This window comes from Pholcus phalangioides, unplaced genomic scaffold (genome assembly GCF_987345545.1).
Source record: "Pholcus phalangioides strain wild (caught in Gottingen) unplaced genomic scaffold, Ppha-v1.0 ptg000007l_1, whole genome shotgun sequence".
Lineage (NCBI taxonomy): Eukaryota > Metazoa > Arthropoda > Arachnida > Araneae > Pholcidae > Pholcus > Pholcus phalangioides.
In genome coordinates, this window is record NW_028301600.1 from 50,954,557 (window position 1) to 50,976,334 (window position 21,778).

Consider the following 21,778-nt stretch of genomic DNA (forward strand, 5'->3'; position numbering starts at 1 on the left):
CTTCTACACTAGTTTCCTGCAAAATGACATCACTCTCCCACTGAATCTTACTGTGAAGACTAAATAACTGTTTGCGCTGAGGGAAGCAGTCTTATTGCGTGTCAACTAACGAGTCTTCTAAAAATCGATCATAAGTTACAAGAATCGATAAACTTACATACTCACTTTTTCAGAGCATGTAATGCTGTATAAAATAAGAAACAGGCAAAAATATTTTTGGAACTAATGATCGAAAATGAAACATCAGGTTTTTAAAATATTGTACATTTAATGATATAGTTATATAATACTCTAAAGATATGATATTTTCGATATCATATTTGTACATATATATGTTACTGTAAATGTGTCAAATCGGTTATTCATAACAACCGGTTATTATCCATACTTACCAATCCCCTTAGTAAGTTTGATAAATTTCATCACTTTTACCGGTGAATATCATAATATCCAAGCGTCATTGGTAAATTTTTATAAATACTGAAATCATAATCATTTTTACCAGCGATTATGCATAATAGACTAGAGTAACTGGCGAATTTCATACGTATGAAAAAAATCCCAAATGAATCTAGTATGTGTGATAAATACAGTCGGATCCCTATAAAGTGTAACGGCACAATACATGTATGAATTATATGCATGTATAGTATACCATATAGCACAATTTTTCATATACCAACGACGCGACTCTTGGGTACAATGCACTATCGCCGGTAAAAGAGTCAAATTTAGGGAAATTTATCAAACTTACCAAAATGATTGGTGATTATGCATATTTACCGATCATTATGTATAATTACAGGAACATAGTAATCGGATTTATCATATTGACCCTAACATATATATATTTTATAGTACATATTGATAAATATAGATTTGATAAAGTAATGGATGAATTCATTAATAAACTCACTTTTTGGCACCAGTCCATAAACTCATCCAAAGTGATAACTCCATCGTTATTAGAATCGATAAGCTGAAATAGAAGCAGGTTATAATGAAAAAAAATCACATGCAAATAAACATGAATCATCACACAGACACGCATATAAAACATTTTTCTATCAATATAAAATAAAGAATTAGAGTTCTTCTCAGCTGCTAAAAAACAGACAGACACACACACACCTTACTATACCGATTTATTTTTTCCATTTTTTGATATTTTAGAAAGCACATCTTTTAGCATTAGTACAAAATACGGCTATGTAAGAGTACAGATTTTCTTATTTATAAAAAGTTGCTTCTTTGACGGTGTCATTTTTTGATTTTTTGAGAGCCGATGAAATTTCACTTGTTCAGAAATTTATAAAATTGCACAAAATCGAAGTAATCTGAAATAAAAATCAGGGTAATAACTATTCAGCTTTGCTAAGCGAGATTTTATCACTTTATACATAACAGTAAATAAAGGAAAACTACATATTTTCCCCTTAATTGGCCATTCTAATGAAATAAGATATTCACTATAAGTAACTAAATTGCTGTGTCGATGTGCTATTTCAATTAAAAATATGCTAACAGCACCCAGTTATATCCGTATTTGTAATTTTTTTTCAATACGTTTTTAATGGGGGTGTACTATAGAGGTCTGATAGTTTGAATGACAACAGTGCCGGTTTGATTTCTAAGAAAGATTTATGTAGTAAAACATGGAAATTTGAGAAGAAATTACAAATTATTAGAGGAGAAAGCATAAATTATCGCACACAAAATAATTAAGAATTTAAAAAAAAAAGTAACAAGAAACAACGATTCAGTCTATCAATCCTCCTTCCAATTTGTTATCGCTTCCTTTTAATAAAGGCAACAAAGACATGTCATGGGATTCATCAGGTTTCACGATCGCATATTGAGCCAATCCACATACTATATTTTTATCTTCTTAGTCATATATCCTAATTTAGATCTACACGAGTAGACATATGCGAATAGCAAAAAACCTCAGAAGTAACAAACGGTGCAATAATGGCTATTTTCCGTATATATTCGCCTGCATGATTTTATTTAGCTCTTATAGGGTAAGAGAATAGTTAGGTTTTTCTACCTTGAGTATATGATTGAATATGATTGATCAAGATTATTACTGTATATTATGTTTAAGAAAATTTTGTATTTCATTTATGATACTGCATATGTGTTACCTAGTGTAATTTTTCTCTGAAATTTAAATCTGATATCACTTGTTCTCACAATGCTAACGATAAAGTACCGTGTTCGGGAAATTCACCGCTAGGAAAAGTCATTACTGGAAAAATTCACCGACATCAGTTTGACACGAGTGAATGAATGATCGCAATAGAGTCACTCACTGTGTTGCTCCATGACTTGATCGCTCAATCTATCACTAACTCGCCATGTCGCACACTCTGTCACTCGCTCACTAACCAAGTCGCTCACTCACTAACTAGGTAACTCACTCTGTTACTCTCTGACTGAAGAACCAGGCATGGCCCTGGCTCTGTCCTGCAAGGGATGTAAGCCTTTTACTCAGTTACGAATACAGCCGCGTTTTCAGGCTATCTTAATGAGACCTGGGTGAGCGATTTATGCAATAAAAATAGTTCAATTTTTGACCACCAAGTTGATAAAGGGCGTTTTTTTATTGAATTTTCCTTTTTTTGGGTTTTCCATGTAGCGTATATACCAAGTTTCGAAGGAATATACCCCATCAGAATGGCGCATCATAGGTCTGAGTAGTGTCATTATACTTACGTACCCTGCATAGGTCTGACTATATACTCAGACCTATGTAGTGCCCCTTCTGGTGGACGTATTCCATTGAAACTTGGTATATACGCTATATGGATAATGGAAAATATGAAAATATTCAATAAAAAAAGCACCACTTATTATCCTGGTGGTCAAAAAGTGAACTATTTTATTGCATTACTGTCTCACCCATGGTCTCATTAAGATATCCTGAAAATTTGGCTGTATTCGAATGAGTATTTTTTGAGAAAAACTACTCACAGAGTACGGGAACTTTAGTTATAATGACCCTGTACATCTGTTATCACTTTTTCCAAAATTGCCCATTCTAGATCAGTGTTTCCCGAAGTGGGCGATATCGTCCCCTGAGGGAAAATGAAATGGCCCTGGGGAGTGTTATAGGAGCTATAGGTTTAGTATACGATCCTGTAGGTTGACACGTGGGTTAGGGTACGATGAGCACAAGAAATTTTTGAAGAAGGGGGCGATGAAAAAAAAAGAGTTTGGGAAATTATGTTCTAGACAAACCATATTTTTCATCAGTCTCGGAAGCACCATAATGTTTATTTTACGAAACGAAATATAGATTGCAAAGTTATTTAATCCCATGTCAACGATTGAACTGACAGTCTTATCAAACTTAAAATTCAACGGAACCTAAAAATATCTGCTATATTAACTCGCATAATAGTTATTATCATTAAAGTTAAAAGGAATAGTTTAAATTTAAAAGTGATAAAAAATCATTTAACAGTTTGGGAAATAATAAATTTATAAAATAGAAGAGAAGTCGTTTATGCAAAATGAATCTTTCAAAATATGTTTTTCTTTAATGTTACTGGAAAAAAATCGTATTTTTTTCATGAGAAAAACTAGCTCATTCGTGAGCGTAAAGCCTCGTAAATGAAGCTTTAGGCCCATGAATGTGTTAGTTTTTCCCATCAAGATTATAAAACTAAGTAAATTCCTTTACTTAGTTTTATAATCAAGAAAAGCAGAAAAATATTCCACAATTTTATAGTTCCTAAATAATCTGAAAAACTTTTAATAATAGATGAATTATTTCTTTAGAAACAATAATCAAGTTCGTGATCAGTATTTATTTTGTACCTGCAAGGAAAACATCTTTAGAGAAATAAGCGCGTCAATTAGCGAGACTAGACACTTGTAACAACAACGTAGCTGAATGCTAAGACGAAATTTTTTGGCTAAAAAAATTAGGAAAATAAAACTTGTAAGAATGCTGTTAATACTTCTATCTTTTGAGAAGAAACGATGTAGAGCAGTTAATGTGCTGTTTAGATTAACGTAAATTCAATTAGCGAAACATATTTGTTTTTGTTACGGAGCCATTATTTTCCTTTGGGGCAACTGAAAAAGTTTTAATCATTTGTTATGTGAATACATTTGTCTTTTTTTTTCTTTTGTTATTTCAGTCCTCTGTTAGAGATGTTCTTGCATGATACAATCGCTTACGGAAGTATCATTACGCTAAGCGTTTGTCTACGGCTCTCTATTGACGAATGCCTTCATTTAAGTTCGCAAAATAAAAGAAGTTGAGTTGTATGTATTTATATTTCATTTAAAACGCATTTTTCATTTAAAAACAGAAAGAAATACGTAAGAAATGTCTTTATTCAGATATTTTTAAATAAAAATAATATATTAACCCGCTATGGTTCTAACCCGCTATAAGTTATTTTTTTTACTATAAAAACTGATTTAAATTGGTGTTGTTAGCATATTTTTAATTGAAGCGATACATCAACACAGCAATTTAGTTCATTTGACTGAATATTTAAATACGCTGAAATGATTAATTATATACATATAAACTGAAGAGCCAAAAAAACTGGTACAGGCATGCATATGCAAATAAAGAGATATGGAACCAATCAGAGTACGGCGCTGCGGTCGGCAACGCCTATATATCACAACAAGTGTCTGGCATAGTTGTTAGATCGGTTACTGCTGCTACAATGGCAGGTTATCGAGATTTAAGTGAGTTTGAACGTGGTGTTATAGTCGGCGCACGAGAGATGGGACATAGCATCTCCGAGGTAGCGATGAAATTTGGATTTTCACGTACGACCATTTCACGAGTGTACCGTGAATCCGGTGAAAAATTAAATCTACGACATCGCTGCGGCCGGAACAAGATCATGCAAGAACGGGACCAACGACGACTGACGAGAATCATTAAACGTGACAGACGTGCAACCCTTCCGCAAATTGCTGCAGATTTCAATGCTGGGCCATCAACAAGTGTCAGCGTGCGAACCATTCAACGAAACATCATCGATATGGGCTTTCGGAGCCGAAGGCCTCCTCGTGTACCCTTGATGACTGCACGACACAAAGCTTTACGCCTCGCCTGGGCCCGACAACACCGACATTGGACTGTTGAGGAATGGAAACACGTTGCCTGGTTTGACGAGTCTCGGTTCCAATTGCTTCGAGCTGATGGACGTGTACGGGTATGGAGACAACCTCATGAATCCATGGACCCTACATGTCAACAGGGGACTGTTCAAGCTGGTGGAGGCTCTGTGATGGTATGGGGCGTGTGCAGTTGGCGTGATATGGGACCCCTGATACGTCTAGATACGACTCTGACAGGTGACAGGTACGTAAGCATCCTGTCTGATCACCTGCATCTATTCATGTCCATTGTGCATTCCGACGGACTTGGACAATTTCAGCAGGACAATGCGACACCCCACACGTCCAGAATTGCTACAAAGGGGCTCCAGGAACATGCTTCTGACTTTAGACACTTCCGCTGGCCACCAAAATCCCCAGACATGAACATTATTGAACATATCTGGGATGCCTTGCAACGTGCTGTTCAGAAGAGATCTCCACCCCCTCTTACTCCTACGGATTTATGGACAGCCCTGCAGGATTCATTGTGTCAATTACCTCCAGCACTACTTCAGACATTAGTCGAGTCCATACCACGTCGTGTTGAAGCACTTCTGCGTGCTCGCAGGAGCCCTACACGATATTAGGCAGGTGACCAGTTTTTTTGGCTCTTCAGTGTATATTTATATGCAAGGTGATTCAGAAAAGATGGGGAAAAATTTAAGAGGTGATAGTACACACCAATACAAACAATTGTCATCAAAGAATACACTGTCTAACATGAAACGCAAACACGCTAGCGCGTTTCGAAACGGCCGCTCCATAAACGTTAAAACGACATGCCTGTGTTGAAATTTCTCGGGAGAAAAAGAACACCACATGCATGAAAATGTAACGTGGTGAAGATAAAAGAAACTGTATGTAAATCAGCGTCACAGTGAATAAAAGGCGCGGACGCCAGCCCTGTGAAGCTCCAGCATGCAACAGTTCTAACAGTTGTAACGTACGGGATAATGATGCACTTTAGTAATACTGTAAAGTAGACCTGCATTTCATTTACGGAGCTGCAAACGGGAGTACCACACAGGCAGCACAGACGTACGGTGAACGTCTGCTTTTTCAGTATTATTAAAGTGTGCCATTATCCCGTACGTTACAACTGTTAGAACGGTTGCACGCTGGAATAAATTCACAGGGCTGGCATCTGCGCTTTTTATTCACTGACGCAGTGAATTTTATATTATGACGCAGATTTGCATACGGCTTCTTCTTCTTCTTCTTCTTCCCCAGGTTACATTGGCACGCATGTGGTGTTCTTTTTCTCCCCATAAATTTCAACAGGAATGCCGTTTTAACGTTTGCGGAGCAGCCGTTTCTAACATGCGTTCTTTGATGACAATTGTTTGTATTGTGTGTACTATGACCTCTTAAAGTTTTTCCCATCTTTTCTGATTTACCCTGTATATATGGGCTATATATAAACAAACCACTGGTATCCCTATGGGTACCAGCTTTTCAAGTGCTTTTGTTAATATTTTTTTACATTACTATGAAAACAAAAATTTCATTTCTCATAATATTTTACAGGTTTTAGAGATACACATTCACGATTTAATAATTTTCAATTATAATAACTTTCTCGAAATCAGCACAAACAAATATATTCTAATGCATTAAATCTTTAAAAAAAACCTAATCACGATAGTAATCAAGCTTGTTTCTTAGACTTAAACATAACTATTGTTAACAATATGGTCTTAATAGGTATTTACGACAAAAGAAACTATTTTAATTTCAATGTTAGTTTTATAATCAGGGGTGTCCCGACCCTTGAGGCTTCAAAAAATCTATTTTTCCGAAATGATCTTGAAAAATACTTCGTTTCATCAGGAATCGACTACAAAAACCGCATCTGATTACAATTACAATTCTAATATCAGTGTAGAAATACTTCAAAAAATATTATATTTTCTTAACTTTTTTGCATTAAAAATGTTTGCAATAATACTAACCATTATCTAAATGCCTTAATTACTAGAATTTTATTTCTGATTTCCTCAATATATATATATATGGTGTGATTTTATAAATCTCTTAACACGTAAAATTTCGGCAGCTCTCAGAAATGACGACAATAAGGAATCAACACTTTCTAGATAAAAAAAAAAGAGTACTGTACTTACACTGCTGTATTTTGTACTGACAGATGTACTTCCTTAAATGCTAAAAACATTGGAGAAAGAAATTGGTATAACGGGATTTTTTTACCACATATATTCAAATGTATATGGGACCTAGAGGGTTAAGAAATTAAAAAAAATAATTAAAAATAAATTAATTTGACAAATTAAAAACTAAGAAAATGGTAAAATTTGAAATATATTTTAATTTTTATTAGTGAATTGGATTGGATTTTGTGTTTAATGGCGCAAGGACCAATAAGGTCAAAATGCGCCAGAACAAATGATTAGATGAAAATAATTCCTATAATGTCCAGAAAGTGAAACTATGCATGATAAAAACAATGTTTTCTTTTTATTAGTGATGACATGCCTACCGATGTCTTGAGGTGATTTTTTTTAATTTTTTTTTTTTTTTTTTGCAGTCTAATTAATCACATGATAGTGAATTTCTTTCTCTCATTTGATCATTTCAAAGACATTCGAAATATTGATATTTTCTTGCAATTTTAGAGCACGCTATAGTATCCTCTACCCTATTTCAATACCTATTATTACGGATTAAAACAAAATTGCATGTGTTCAATGCACATTTTTAACGTTATCTTCAATTAATTAATGAATTTGCTATTTTCATTCGTCGAATGTTCAGTAACATACCTTTTCCATAATGCTGAATTTGAAAGCCAATGAAACTGTTATAGCGACGGTTAAAAAGTTGAAGTGTTTTTCTACTCTCAAGTAATAAAGCACGTACTCAAGAGTATTAAACCATTATATATATAAAAATAAATAAACGGACGTTTCTTTGACTAGCTACAACAAATTGTAATTAAAATCCAAAATAGAACTCTACCCAATGTCAAGAAAGAGGAAATCCTGAATTATAACAAACACGCCTCGAATAACCCTAGGAAAGAATAATTAGAATCACTTCCCTTGATATTTACACGCCAAATAATTCTTCCCAATTAATTGAGAAACAAACTTTTACAGGTATTCGCTTGATGAAGTAACTACTCACTGTTGCAAAATGGCCCATTCAGAAAGCGCTGAAGAAACTTTTAATTTATACCAGCGCGAAAGCAATTCAATTATCTGTGTTCGTTCGCGAAAGAATAAGAGCAAAAAAGATAAATAAAATTAATCTATAAATAAATCAGAAGGATAGACGTTGAAGAAATTGCGTCGTAGGACACGAAATATTTCAAGCGAGAGAATGAAAAATGTCATTGTCAAATAGTTATGCTCCAGGCGTCATCCTAATGTTAAAAACGAAAAGTCGAAAAATGATAAGATGATAATAATAATAATAAAAAAACTCCTTTTTTTTAAATAAGCAACATATGTTAAAAAAACAAACAGTTAATTCCATTCATATCTCGTTTTTTACTTATTACATTACAGATTTTTGCATCAACTTGTGAGCTAACATGTAAAGAGGATATCAACTTTATTTTTCCGTTCTCCGCGTCATGTTTTTTCACACAACAAAAAAAACAAATAAATGATGACATCGGAAAAACATAAAATTACAGAGAAACGTTCTTCCTTTTTTTTAACTTGTTTTTATAATGTATATAAGAATAATGTTCTGTTTGAAATATATTTGTTGTTATAGTAAAGAAAAAAATAAGATATGTTGAGAGAAAAAGTGAACACATCCAATCATGCGTATGGGGTGCATTTATTACGGCTACGTTGGTTCTAAAAAATATACAAAAATACATTGACGGCATTGTAAGTTTTTTTATCAAGGATTTAATGAAAATAAACAATTTTTCTGTGGTGGCGCCTCTGCAATTACAACATGAGATTCAGTAACGCTCTTGTTCGAAAGTTGAAAAAGCAGGAACACACCGAACATGCATATTACATTCGCATATGGATGTAACAGATGAATTTTTAATTACTTACATGAAAAATCTTTTCCACGTGTTCATTCGCCGTGTGTTCTGTAACAGCTGGATCCGTGTAATGGCCTAACATATCGTAAATGGAGCTTACGATATTAAGCATCTCTTGCTTGGTAATGTAACCATCTCCGTTGATGTCGTACAAACCGAAGATCCACTGCAGTTTGTCAGCAACAGATCCACGGGAAAGCAAAGACAGGATGTTCAGGAACTGCTGCTCAATAGAGATGTTGAAAACATGTCCAGAAAAAATAAATATTTCAAAAAATTTTGACAGCTTTAAATTTGACAAAGTTAAATAAAATAAAAACACTTCAAAAATTTTTCATTTATTTTTATCATTACATACACTATTTTAAGTAAATAGGGATCATATACAGAGAGAGAAGTAAATAGAGATCACATAGACTACTTCAGTTGACTATGTGTCAACTTATTTTCTATAGCAATATCGTATATAGCGTATACTGAAATTTTACAGAGCAGATACGTGTAACGAAAAACTATTTATGTTTTTTATCCTTTAATATTTTTGAATAAACGCTTACAACTTGACATCAAATTACATTTACTACGCATTAAAATCGCTATTCCATGTTGATAGTTTAAATGACCGTAGAGATTTCTTATTGGTATCATTTTTCCATATAATATATGTTTATTTCATAAGATTTATTCTACGCAAATTTTACATGAAGTTAACATGAATGTACCAATGTATCCCACGAGATCTTACAATTTATTTGAACTTTTTTAAAACTACGGAACTGATATTTGCCACTGTGATCCCATTCACTGATTCTGCAATCTATATAATTGTCGAACAGGGCAACTAGATGTTTTTACACATTTTTGGAGAGTTACATTTTAGAAATTACCTGTTTAATCTGTTGAATTTTGTTTTCGTTTTGAATTTTTAAACATAAATATTTTACATTTTTACTATGAACTACATTTGTTGTTTTATAAATTTTTAATATTTTTAGTAGTTCGCGCACGTATTGTCTATTTTTATTCGTTTACATTATTCATTTTTAATTCTTTTATATCAATGTGAAGTATTTTTATTGTACTTTTTTATTCGTTTTTTAACGTCTTTATTTTCATTTGTTTTATGTTTTGTGCGTTCAATTGTAATTTAATTTTCGGTTGCTGGAATAATTGATAAATAAACAAATAAATAACTCTGTGACTAAATATACATGATAATCTTTTAATGAGTTTAAATTGCGTTGCCAATATAAAACTTTAGTGATTTATAAATTTTCTGGGTTAAATCTTTGCATCGCTGAAGCAAATAAATAATAGTTCAGATCCATAGTTAAAACCTGTCGATCGTTCTTATCAATGTAAGACATTTGAAACATCTAGAATCATTTATTTTATTCTCGAATTGGAAAAATTGCTAACGTATCAAAGAGCAAGACACAAAAATGACAAAAACTGACTTCTTTGCTGGAAAAGAAAGATACCAACAGCAAAATGGTAATGGGTTTTCAAACAATCTCTTCGTGAAGGCGGCAAGATGCTTCAACTGATCAAAGAACGTTTTACGACAACCCATTATTTTTCCTATACCGATTTCCCATTTTTTTTTGGGGGGGAGGGGTCTTCTTTCTAAACAAACCGCTAAACACAACGTGTAAGTGTCTTCCTAAAGACCTCTGTTGTGACATTTTTCTAGTTCCAAATGGTAAGCGAACAACAGAAATTGATCGATTTGATACGAAGAAACAAATTTCTTGTTACTAAATAATCAGTATGCTCATAAAAGGATTCATCGTGGAAAAATATATAAATTTCTCTATAACTTTCTAGGGCTATAGATTCATTCCTTCAATGAATAGAATATTTAAGTAAGAGCAATTATATAACATTGTCATATTAAATTTAACTCTTTCTGATTTAAAATAATTTCACAGAAATCGAATTTTCTCAGAAACGAAAAAGTGATCTAAACAGTGGGGTTTATACGGATAGTGGTATAAGTTATCTGAATATACGAGGTTAGCACCATGTATTGAAAGGTTTCACTGCTGGGACATAACCTCCTGGGGACTTGGCCTTGTAAAATTTTCGTTGCATGAAATTCGTATAATGAATGAGTGCTTATGCATATTTTACAAGCTATTCATGAGCTTAAGAAGTTGAATATTCATTAGAAGGAGCTCTGTGCTTACAACTCACAGTATCAAAATAAAACGAAACAAGATCTTTTAGGTAGTAATTCATCACGCGGTTGTTTCTCGCGCACGTACATCAACAGTAAATAAATTTAACAAAATAAAACTGATACTTGCCTCAAAGTTGATCGTTCCTCCATAAGTCTGTTTGAAAGACTTGAAAACATAATGAGCATACTGTGTAGAATCTACATGAAAAACAATTAATGAAAAATCTGTAAGCGTTGTTCATACAAAAATGATATTATCTTCAATGTCTTTGATTTTAAGATACTGTACCCTAAATAATACACCCATACAGTATCAATAACTATTGAGAAATACTTGAAAAATGTATGTTTTGTGTCAAGCTTTGAATTCAATCAATCAATCATTTATTTCACTTGTGGGACCAAATCTTTGCGAACGGTTGGCAAGAATACTGAAAACAAGTTGATAATGACACATAGGCAATAAATAAAATACATGTAACAAATTATAAATATGTACATTGACCAATATGTGACAATGATGGCTCGAGAGTTTTTGGAAACAAGGAATTTAAATAACAACGTTTGTTTGCAACAAAGTATTCAGAATTATATGTTGACTTATACTGGCCTGGCTGCAGTTCAATTTAGAAAGTTTAATCGCATTATACTGCAGAAAAAAAAGTAATGGTCTCTAATTTTAAGCTTGAAAAACTTTGTTATCCGAGATAGAAAATTTTGTCGGCTAGTGCTGGGTTTGAAACAAGGATTTAGATATGCAGTACGTTCTAAGTTGAATAACGGACATTCCATAAGAATATCGAATTTATGATTAGACGCATTACTACAATTTGGGCAGTTTTTTTCCTTGTCTAGTATTACATATCCGAGCGTTAGAGACGCGCAGCACTTTCTCACCAGTCCGCATTTGAAACATCAATCGCTTCCACGAAAACGAAGTGTTACAACAAAGATAGTTTTCCATCGTGACAAGATTTGAATTGCTTCTAAATTCTGAAACAGAAAATATATCTTCACGAACGGACATGGTTAAAAAAAGTTTGTATTTTTTTCAACTTATGTTGTTATCATGTTGTACTTATGTACTTATGTTTATACTTATGTACTTATGTTTATACTTATGTACTTATGTTTATACTTATGTACTTATGTTTATACTTATGTACTTATGTTTATACTTATGTACTTATGTTTATACTTATGTACTTATGTTGTCATTACTGTTGCAAAACGCGGAAAAGTAGAAATTTTACGGAAAAGTTATTCATTTAATTGCACCATTACAATTAAGAATGAAAAATCCCGTGTATATTTAATTCTTCTAAAACTTAATTCAAAAAAATCTTTTACGAGTAACAAAAACCATATTTGCCTAACAAAACAATATTCTCTTTAACTCCGCTGATTTTCTACATATGAATCATAGAGAGAATAGATATAAAGCCTTATATAATTAATCTTCTACGTACAAAACCGTGTTTTCCGGTGTTGTCGGATGTAGATATAACCCAAACACGCTTACTTGCAGCAACGTCTTGTATAATGTGTCAAAAATAGCGAGAAAAAAAAGCATAATAATTCTCTTTTCCATAAAAAAACAGTTTTGTGAAAAAGTCAAATAGTAGGTAACAACAAACCATTTATTTTTCTTAATCTTTTTCGCCGACCTTTTTCATTGATATACTGTTACTATAGCCTCGGGAAGCTGATACTGAAGCATTTTTCCTTCAGCATCGCTTTGGGAAATGCTTCTTACGATAAGGAACATTTTTCCTCGCGGCTTTTGTTAAAGTTCCTCTTATACTCACATTTTTTGTTGCTACGAATCATTAAATCGAGTTTTTCTTTCTTTCTTACGTTTCATTTTTAAATTCTTTAGTTTATGATTGAAATTTTTGATAGCAAGAGGAATTTTCAAAGTTTTTGAGCATGACAATATTGAAGCGTTTGCCCGTGATTGTGTGTGTGGAGCTTCAGTCTTCATATACCTTAATTATATTTGTTCAATATCCCCCCAATGAAGACTTTCCAATAATTTCCTATTTCTATGAGAATTTTTCGTGAACTCATTTGTATGACAGTATTTTTCATCACAATGTAAAAGGATTTTCTTTACATAATCATATACAAAAGGCAATATAACAAGTGCAGCTCTTAGGAACCTATTCAGCCCTTCCTAGAGATTAAAATAAGATTTCTGTTTTCAAAAAAACACGTTCTCTTAGTTTCGTTCTAACTTTTCAAAAATTAGTTCATATTTTGTCGTTAGCACCTAATTATGTTTTCACTGAATGTTTCAAAGTTTGATATGGAATTCCTAAATAAAATGTCTCGAGCTGTTTATTTATTATTATGTTGCATATTTTTTTCCAAATTTATTACAAATAGATTGTCCCAGGCAATTTATACATTCCTGAATTTTGAATATGAACTTTATTAGTTTTTTGGTGTGGAACAGATGAAATTGTATCTATCCGAGGTTTTATCATTCTATATTATAAAGAAATAAATTATAAATTTTTAATATAAAAATTATTTTTATTTACATGCGTTTCCTTTGGTTCAAGTATTAAAATTTACGATTTAAATAGGTTATATATTATTATTACTATAGGATATATATTATTATTATTATAGGTTATATATTATTATTTTATTGTTCTAAATTTTATTCGATTGTAAGTGCATGTTATCATGGTATAGGCACTCCTCTATACACTGGATACACTCATGGAAAACTGTTTTAAGGAGTTTCGGACTTATACGTATTTCTCAATTTATACGTCATTTTGAATCACACTTTTTTACGAATATAATAATTTCTGTATCTAATAAAAAATTAATTAAATTTTAAAATTAATTAATTACTAAATTATTAATTAATTAAAAAATTAATTACTTTTTGTTTACATTTATTCTTTCATTCTCCAATCACTAGAACTTATGTATATATTACTAAATAATATGAAACATACCTTCAATTGAAAAGTATTCAAATTACGTGCTCATTTTCACATGTCATATATTACCATCTTTTCCCCTCCAAGAAAGCTTTCTGAACATGCTCTAGTTATATGCCATAAAACCCTATATTCGCCTTATTACGCACCCATACAGTTGTTGTAGTGAGTCGTAAAATGACTGAATCACCGCCGATAACCAAAACACGAAAAGTGTTTTAATTTTTTTGGTTTTTTACGTGCCCGCGTTGGGCACGTAACAATTACTAAATAATACATTACTAAATAATAAAAATTACTAAATAATACAAAACCTAGGAAAGCATGCTGCTAGAGAGCTGAAAGATTTCAATAAGCTTCATGTGCATTTCTTTAAAATATACAGGGTGATTCAATTTGTTTGTCCGTAGGACTAACTCTTAACCGTTGACTTTAGAAGTATACTTCCAATTTACAAAAACTTTTCAAATGACATGCGGTTTCTTTAAATGATGTAAGTTTTTTGAGGGATCGTACACATAAAAAAATAAAAACTAACTTTTTATACAGTCCCGTGTGCTAAAAACCTAATTAGAAAGTTGTTGCCTTGTCTCTTCTTAGGCCAACAAAAACATTCCACGTTTCAAAGTGGTTGTTCGCAAAAACATTTGAATTCAAAAATCGAAGAAAAGTTCTGGGAAGATATCATAAATAAGGGAAGAGAGCGTTTTCCGTTAGTTTATTTGGTTTTTTTTCCCCCATCAACTTTTCTCCGATTTTGAATTCAAATATCTCGGCGAATATTTCCACTTAGAAATGTGGAATTTTTTTTTGTTGGCGTCAAGAAAAGACGGCAAACACTTTCTAATCGGGTGTTTTAGGACACGTGACTGCATCAAAAAGTTATGTTTTCTTTTTGTTTTTCTTTGCGTACGATCGCTCAAAAACATTACTATTAATGAAACCGCATTTCATTTGAGAACTTTTTGTAATTGGAAGTTTGCTTCTAAAGTCAACGGTTAGAGTCCTACGGACAAACAATTTGAATCACCCTGTATATCCCTATTGAAAGTTAGTCGTAATTTCGAATTTCAGGTTAAGTGCCAAATAAGATATGAATATTGAGTGATGTCGAGAATCTAAAACTTATTTGCATGAACCATGGCTGAGACACTGCTCTTTGCAATCTCTCGAAAATATTAAACATGAATCTGAATATGCTGGAAAATAATATTTGCAACGTGAGTTGTCGAAGTTATATCGTTATATTATTAACTTTTTTTTGACGGATAAATATGCTGAATGTTATTTTTCCATTCCCCCTCGAAGAATTTCCGATCCCGATCATCATTTGACTGAGAATTTTCATCGTGTGTACAGTGATACAAGTGTGGTGACAACAGCGAACATCTCTTTGGGTAATGCGATTTACTGTACATGAATAATACATTACTCATAATGAAAGCGTCTTTGAATTCTTGTAATACCATACCATGCCACATAATCATTATACAGCAGAAAGCGCGGGAAATGCTCCCAATGATGTGAACAGACTGGTGCGAAGGTTTATGATTCCTAACTGTATGCATTTGTACTCATGGGACACGGACCTCCAAGAACTTGGTATGACATCTTCAAGACCTGGGAAATTTCAAGGCAACGCGTGTATGAGATTGTCAGTTCCATGTTAAAGAAAAGAAATATTTATAGATAGAAGCTTTTTGCTGCAAAGAACTTCATCGGTAAAATTCTTGCTGTACGTATAATAAAACGTTGAATTTTGTAATATAAAAATTGCAGGGAAAGAATACATTTATTTAGACAGTTATCATCAACCAGCATTTTCGATGGCAATTTTAATGAAATTTAGAAAAAAGTGAAAACTACACAATCATTTAAATTTCTACTTTTAATAAAATTTTCCTGACGTTTAAAATTCACAAAGTTTTTTGAACACATTGTAGCCTGTGAACAAAATAATAATGATAAATTATTTCTTTCGGAAGCCATGAAAGGAGCGAACAAAACAAAATTTTCAGAAGGAATTCTTTAGTGTAGGATCTTACTGCTCCTTTTGATTAATAAGAATGAATTGAAAGAAACTGTTGAATTTCTCGAAGGTTTATTTCCCAGAGCATCTTTGTGATTTAGAAAACTAAATTAAGCCTTCTAACAAAGAGTGAAATTTTCCTAGTTTTCACCAGTTTATGCTAATTAACGTTGCTATTTAAGTCAGTTTATGGTCTCTAGTTGCTTGAGAATTTATTACGAGAATTCTATGCTATCCAAAAAAGTAGAGGACGCTCTGCAACAAAAGAATTTGGCGATGCTTATTTAAAAAAATATAAAGCAAAAGATGAGAAAAAATATGTTTCAAAAAAGTAAAAAGTGAGAAAATTTATTTCTAAAACGGAAAAAAAATTCAATTACTCACAAAAAAAATGAATGAAAAACTTTGATGTCAACAATTGCTCACCAACAAAAAATGCTTTGAGCACAAAGATTTGAATTACATATGTAGCATATCTTTTTATGTATTTTGGCGAAATTGTTCGTTGTTTCTGTTGAATTGACTAAGACTTCATATTTAGAAATCCCACGAACGAATCAGGAAATGAGCTTATTAAATTCTATTATAATACATTGATAGAAAATAATTTAAAATGTTTTACACATTTATTTTCAAAATGCATTACACGTTCCATGGATATTCAAAACACTAAAATGCCAGAATACTTCATGCAAAACACCTAGCTACTATATGTAATTTTGCAGTATTTGCTTGTAACTACTTACCTTTGTATTTATTTTACTACTGGAAGTACCAAATCAAGTTTTTGAGAAATATTTCATTTGTGAGCCCATGCAATGGAGTTATTTCATTACTTACCGGGTAGAATGTCTGAGAAAACACCAAATTTGTGAACTACGATATGAATTCAGTGGGAATGTGGTATTTCTTATAAATGAATATACACACACAATTACCTCCTTGAGGGAAAAACTGCGCAAATATATCTTTGAAAACATCTTCCGTAACGACTCCGGTTGGACATTCCTAGAAAATAGAAAGTACTTTTGTGTGTCACTTCAAAAAGTACGCTTGTGCAAGTAAATAACTTTACGTATTTCAATTAGTGTCAATACAGAAACAGAATAGTAATTATCTGAAGATTCACTTGCGTGTGTCTGATTAATGCAAATAACAAGAGAAAAATGTGAAAAATAATATGAATGTATAATTGATTTGCTATTTTTCTACAGATTTGAAATATAAGAAATCTAATCATTTTTAGCATCAATGATCACGTTGCAGTTGAAGAGGTTTCATGAAAACAAATAAATTTCTGTAAATAAACATTCGCTATACCGCAAAGACCATCACAAATAACTATGATTCACACATTTTTCTTGATTTATGCGTCGGTGTGTTTAAGTATTTTTGTTTATTCAACGTGTTGTTCACGCAGAGGTATCTTTTAATGGTTTGATGTAAATCACGCCGAATCGACTTAGCAACATTTATGGCACTCTCGAGAAGTTTTATGGTAGATTTCCAAGTCACCCTACGGCTCAGAAAAATATATAGACCATCAATTTCACTTCAGTTAACAGGAGTTGAAAAGGAAATAGTCACAGAGGGGACAAACAAGACTCGAGTATGAGCACAAAGGAAAAATTCTCAATACAATGACAATGCATTTTATGCGTTCAATCTGCGCAAATTGCCAAATCGCATATTTCTTTTTTCAGCTGTAATTAAAGTGATGGAAAGTCCAAAAAATCGATGATTTGGAAAGAACAAGGATTTCATTTCATCCTGAAGATAAATTACTTTTTCGTTTGAAAAATACTAAATTTTCTACGTTTAAGATTTATAAGTATGGACGTGGTTATGCATATACCTATAAACCGATAATTGAAAAAAAACTTTATGTTTTACGTAAAAAGAAGCTTTCCACGTGATAAAGTGAACTCAAAAACCATTTTGATAATTATAATCAAAAAGCTTCTCTATTAATGCGAAGTTTTTAGAACCATACACACATAAAAGTTCTATATTAATTCGAAACTTTTACTGATCGAAAGATGGAAAAACACCTTAAAGAATGAAAAAAAGGGAAAAGCAGCAATGAATTTCTTTGATCCTGGGCACGGATAGTCCATAATATAAATGACGAAAATGAAAATTACCCTAGAAATATAAATTATATTCACCATCGAAAAAACCATCAATATTACTTATATGCCTCATGGGTCTTGCAAAAAAATACACTATTACGGATAAAGACAATCTTTTAAAGTATTTAAATTGCATATTTGGTATTTAGCCAAGTTTACTATGAATGTCCGATGGAATACGAAGCTTGTCGTTTGAGTTTTTTATTGCATGTAACACTCATTCTAATTACCTGCTTAAATCCTTGATACATCAAACGTATTTCTTTTCTGGTAAATTTCGTGTTTTTGCACAATGCGTCTAGCCGCTCCGGCTTGTATCTAGCCACAAAGAGTTCTTCTTCCAGTTCGTTATCTATAAGATGAAGAAACAAGATATTTTGAACGTTTTCTTTTGAACATATCCTACAAACCACTGAATGTTAATACACAATCGAAAGTTGACGCATTGATATTATATGGAGTAAAATTACTGAGCGTGGTTTCGAATCTATTTTTTGTCAAAAGAAAACCTGGAAGTCATGAACGAGCATTATACTTTTTCTTATAAATATAGGTTAATCCAATTTTTATCCAAGTGTCCAGAATACTGATGATTCGCAAATACCTTCCAACTAAGATCGATTTGTGCAATAACAAATTATAACCCTTTATATGGCCGTGTTGCTCTGAAAAGCAACACATGAGTTTCTTACAGTTTTCAAATAAAGGCGTTGTATATTTTGATTGGATTTCCGCAATGATACTTCTAAGCAACTCGTAAACATTCGATTTTTAGTTATGAGCTGTCCATGAAGTTTCTATAATTCCTACAGCAGAATGGCTCAAAGGTGCACATATCTTCTATTTCTTGAGGAGCCAAGCAAGAACGATTTTTAACCTTTGCATGTCGGGAAGAAATAACATGTGTGGAGGACATATATTGCAGTGCATTTTCCAACAACGGTAGAAAGTAAGTTGGTAAGCAACAAATTAAATTTTTATGCTATTCAAATCTATGTAAATCATATAAATACGGCGTTTTCCCTGAAGTGCATTACCCCATATTTTTTTTAATTCTGGCGATAATTTCTTTTGTCATGTAATGGAATTCAGAGTACCTCATTTTTATACCCCTCAAAACTTTTCTCCTCTGGATATTTCAATGCTCGCCAATCAAAGGGTTAACTACCTATTTTAATTTAAATGAAGTTGAATTTTTTCATAAAACTGTTTATTAATCATGTTAAGTTTCCTAGTATTTTGTTTCTTTTTTTTCATTGCGACGTATGCATCTATGTAGTAATGTATGATGAGTGGAATCCGCGACTAAATTGTTAGCGTGTTGGAGATGGCCGGCTTTTGTTGAATCTAAAACAGTAATTAGGATGACATCTATGTATGCATTAAGCAGAGATCAAAAGCAGCGACTGACTTTGGCGTTAAGAAGCGTTCGGGTTCAACAGTTTCCTCTTGCTAATTGGATTGCTTTGGAATTTCTGAAGCACTTCTCAACGTCAAAAAGGTTGAAGACGGGTGCGTCACATAAAGACGTAAGTATATGACAGAAAAGACATTTGTCTGTCGTTCTAGAAAGACAAGTTTTCCACGGCATGTTCTTGACACCATTAAGGTGGAGTTCTTGATGTATTTCATCGTGAACTACCCGATGAAATGCCCCGTATTCGTAAAAATTATGATTGTCTAGATAGTCAAATACTTTTATCAAACGCAAGACACAGAAAACTGAAAATAATTGTTTCTCTCACAATTTACATAGTGTTTCATTCGCGTAAGAAGGATTGATAAAATTACGTCTTAGTATAAATAAAAATTGCATATAACTTGTTACTTGAAAGAAAATAAATTGTTTTTTTTATCAAGTTCACCAATTTCTTACGATTTTCACTTTTTTTAATTCAAGCTTTGCATATAATAAGAAAAAGAGATGTCTTCTTTTTAATTTTTAGCCACATATCGATTTGAAATTTAAAAAAAAACCTAGCAATCGGTAAATGCGCAAAAAATGTAACATAAATACGTTGCAAGAAGAATATAAATTCATGAAAATTTTGTGAAGCACAAAATTAATCCCTAGCGTGAATTAATATTATATGTTTCTTTCAGTAGAGGTTGATCGAAAATTGTGAATTAATTAAACTAATGTCTTTAAATTAGAATAAAAATAAACGTAATGCTTAATTTAATTATTGCTGCGTGGAAAAACGGAAATGATATTTTAATCTCCGGGAAAACGGGATGAATTGTTTTTACTCCTAGTTTTTACGAGCAGATTAAATTGTACTTTTCCTTTGACGATGTTTTTGAAATACGGTAAGAAACCAAAAGTAATGAATCTATCTCTGTATACTGGAGAGGAGAGAGAATTATTACATCTCCTATAGTTATATAAAATATTAATTTGCTTCAAAAACGTGTTTAGTTCATTCAAGAGTATAACTTGATGTATATACACTGTAGAGGTTCTCATAATCAAGCAAAAATGTAATTTAACCAATAAATCCAGTATATTTCATATACAGGGTGATTCCATAATTTTCCTTGCCGCAGTTTTTTTGGAGAACCGTTGATCCTAGAGGCATATTTCTAATTAGAAAAGTATTCAAATAACGTGTAGAACTCAGATACGTAATTCATATTGCAAGTTGTATTGAAATACAAAAATGAAGTTTTTATACGGACACTCTCTCGTCAAAAATCCAAGTATAAAATTGTTGTCCTGCCTTCCCTAAGGCCAACAAAAAAATTCCACGTTTCCAAGTGCAATATTCGCTGATTATTTGAATTCAAATATATATCGGAGAAAAGTTAGGAAAGAACAGCATTAATTAGGGAAAGAAGCGTTGTCCGTTAGTTTATGCTGTTCTTTAACAACTTTTCTCCGATATTTGAGCTCGGATATTTCAATGAATGCTGCTATTAGAAAAGTGGAATTTTTTTTTGTTGGCGTCAGGAAAAATAGGACAACTTTCTAATTGAGTTTTTGAAAACAGGGTGTCGTTATAAAAAATTAATTTTTATATTTCACAATCACTATACAACTCCTAGCAATATGAATGGCGTATCTGAGTTCTATACAATATTTGGATACTTTTTCTAATTGAAAGTATGGCTCTATTATTCCTCTACTGATTCACCAGTGAAATGCGGCAAGGAAAATTATTGGATAACCCGGTAAACAGATATAACGGTTTTTTGGTGTTTTTTTTTTGCAAATATTGTTGATATAAAATTTCCTATTGTTTTTTTTAGATACACAGTTTGTAATTTGATGAGGTGCATTAATGAGTTGACTGAAGGCAATTTATCTAT

At 32.2% G+C, this 21,778-nt stretch overlaps 1 protein-coding gene across 1 annotated transcript in view; it reads right to left on the bottom strand.

Moving 5' to 3' along the window:
- The window catches only part of LOC149085452 (Kv channel-interacting protein 4-like), a 161,590-nt gene that overhangs the window by 15,633 nt on the left and 124,179 nt on the right, over window positions 1-21,778 (bottom strand). Inside the window, exons 2-6 of the mRNA XM_089233954.1 lie at window positions 18,700-18,821; window positions 17,276-17,345; window positions 11,476-11,546; window positions 9,177-9,389; window positions 917-979 (exon numbers count right to left, since the gene is read on the bottom strand). Coding sequence (XP_089090080.1) covers window positions 917-979; window positions 9,177-9,389; window positions 11,476-11,546; window positions 17,276-17,345; window positions 18,700-18,821 — 539 coding nt within the window. The remainder of the gene's footprint in view (window positions 1-916; window positions 980-9,176; window positions 9,390-11,475; window positions 11,547-17,275; window positions 17,346-18,699; window positions 18,822-21,778) is intronic.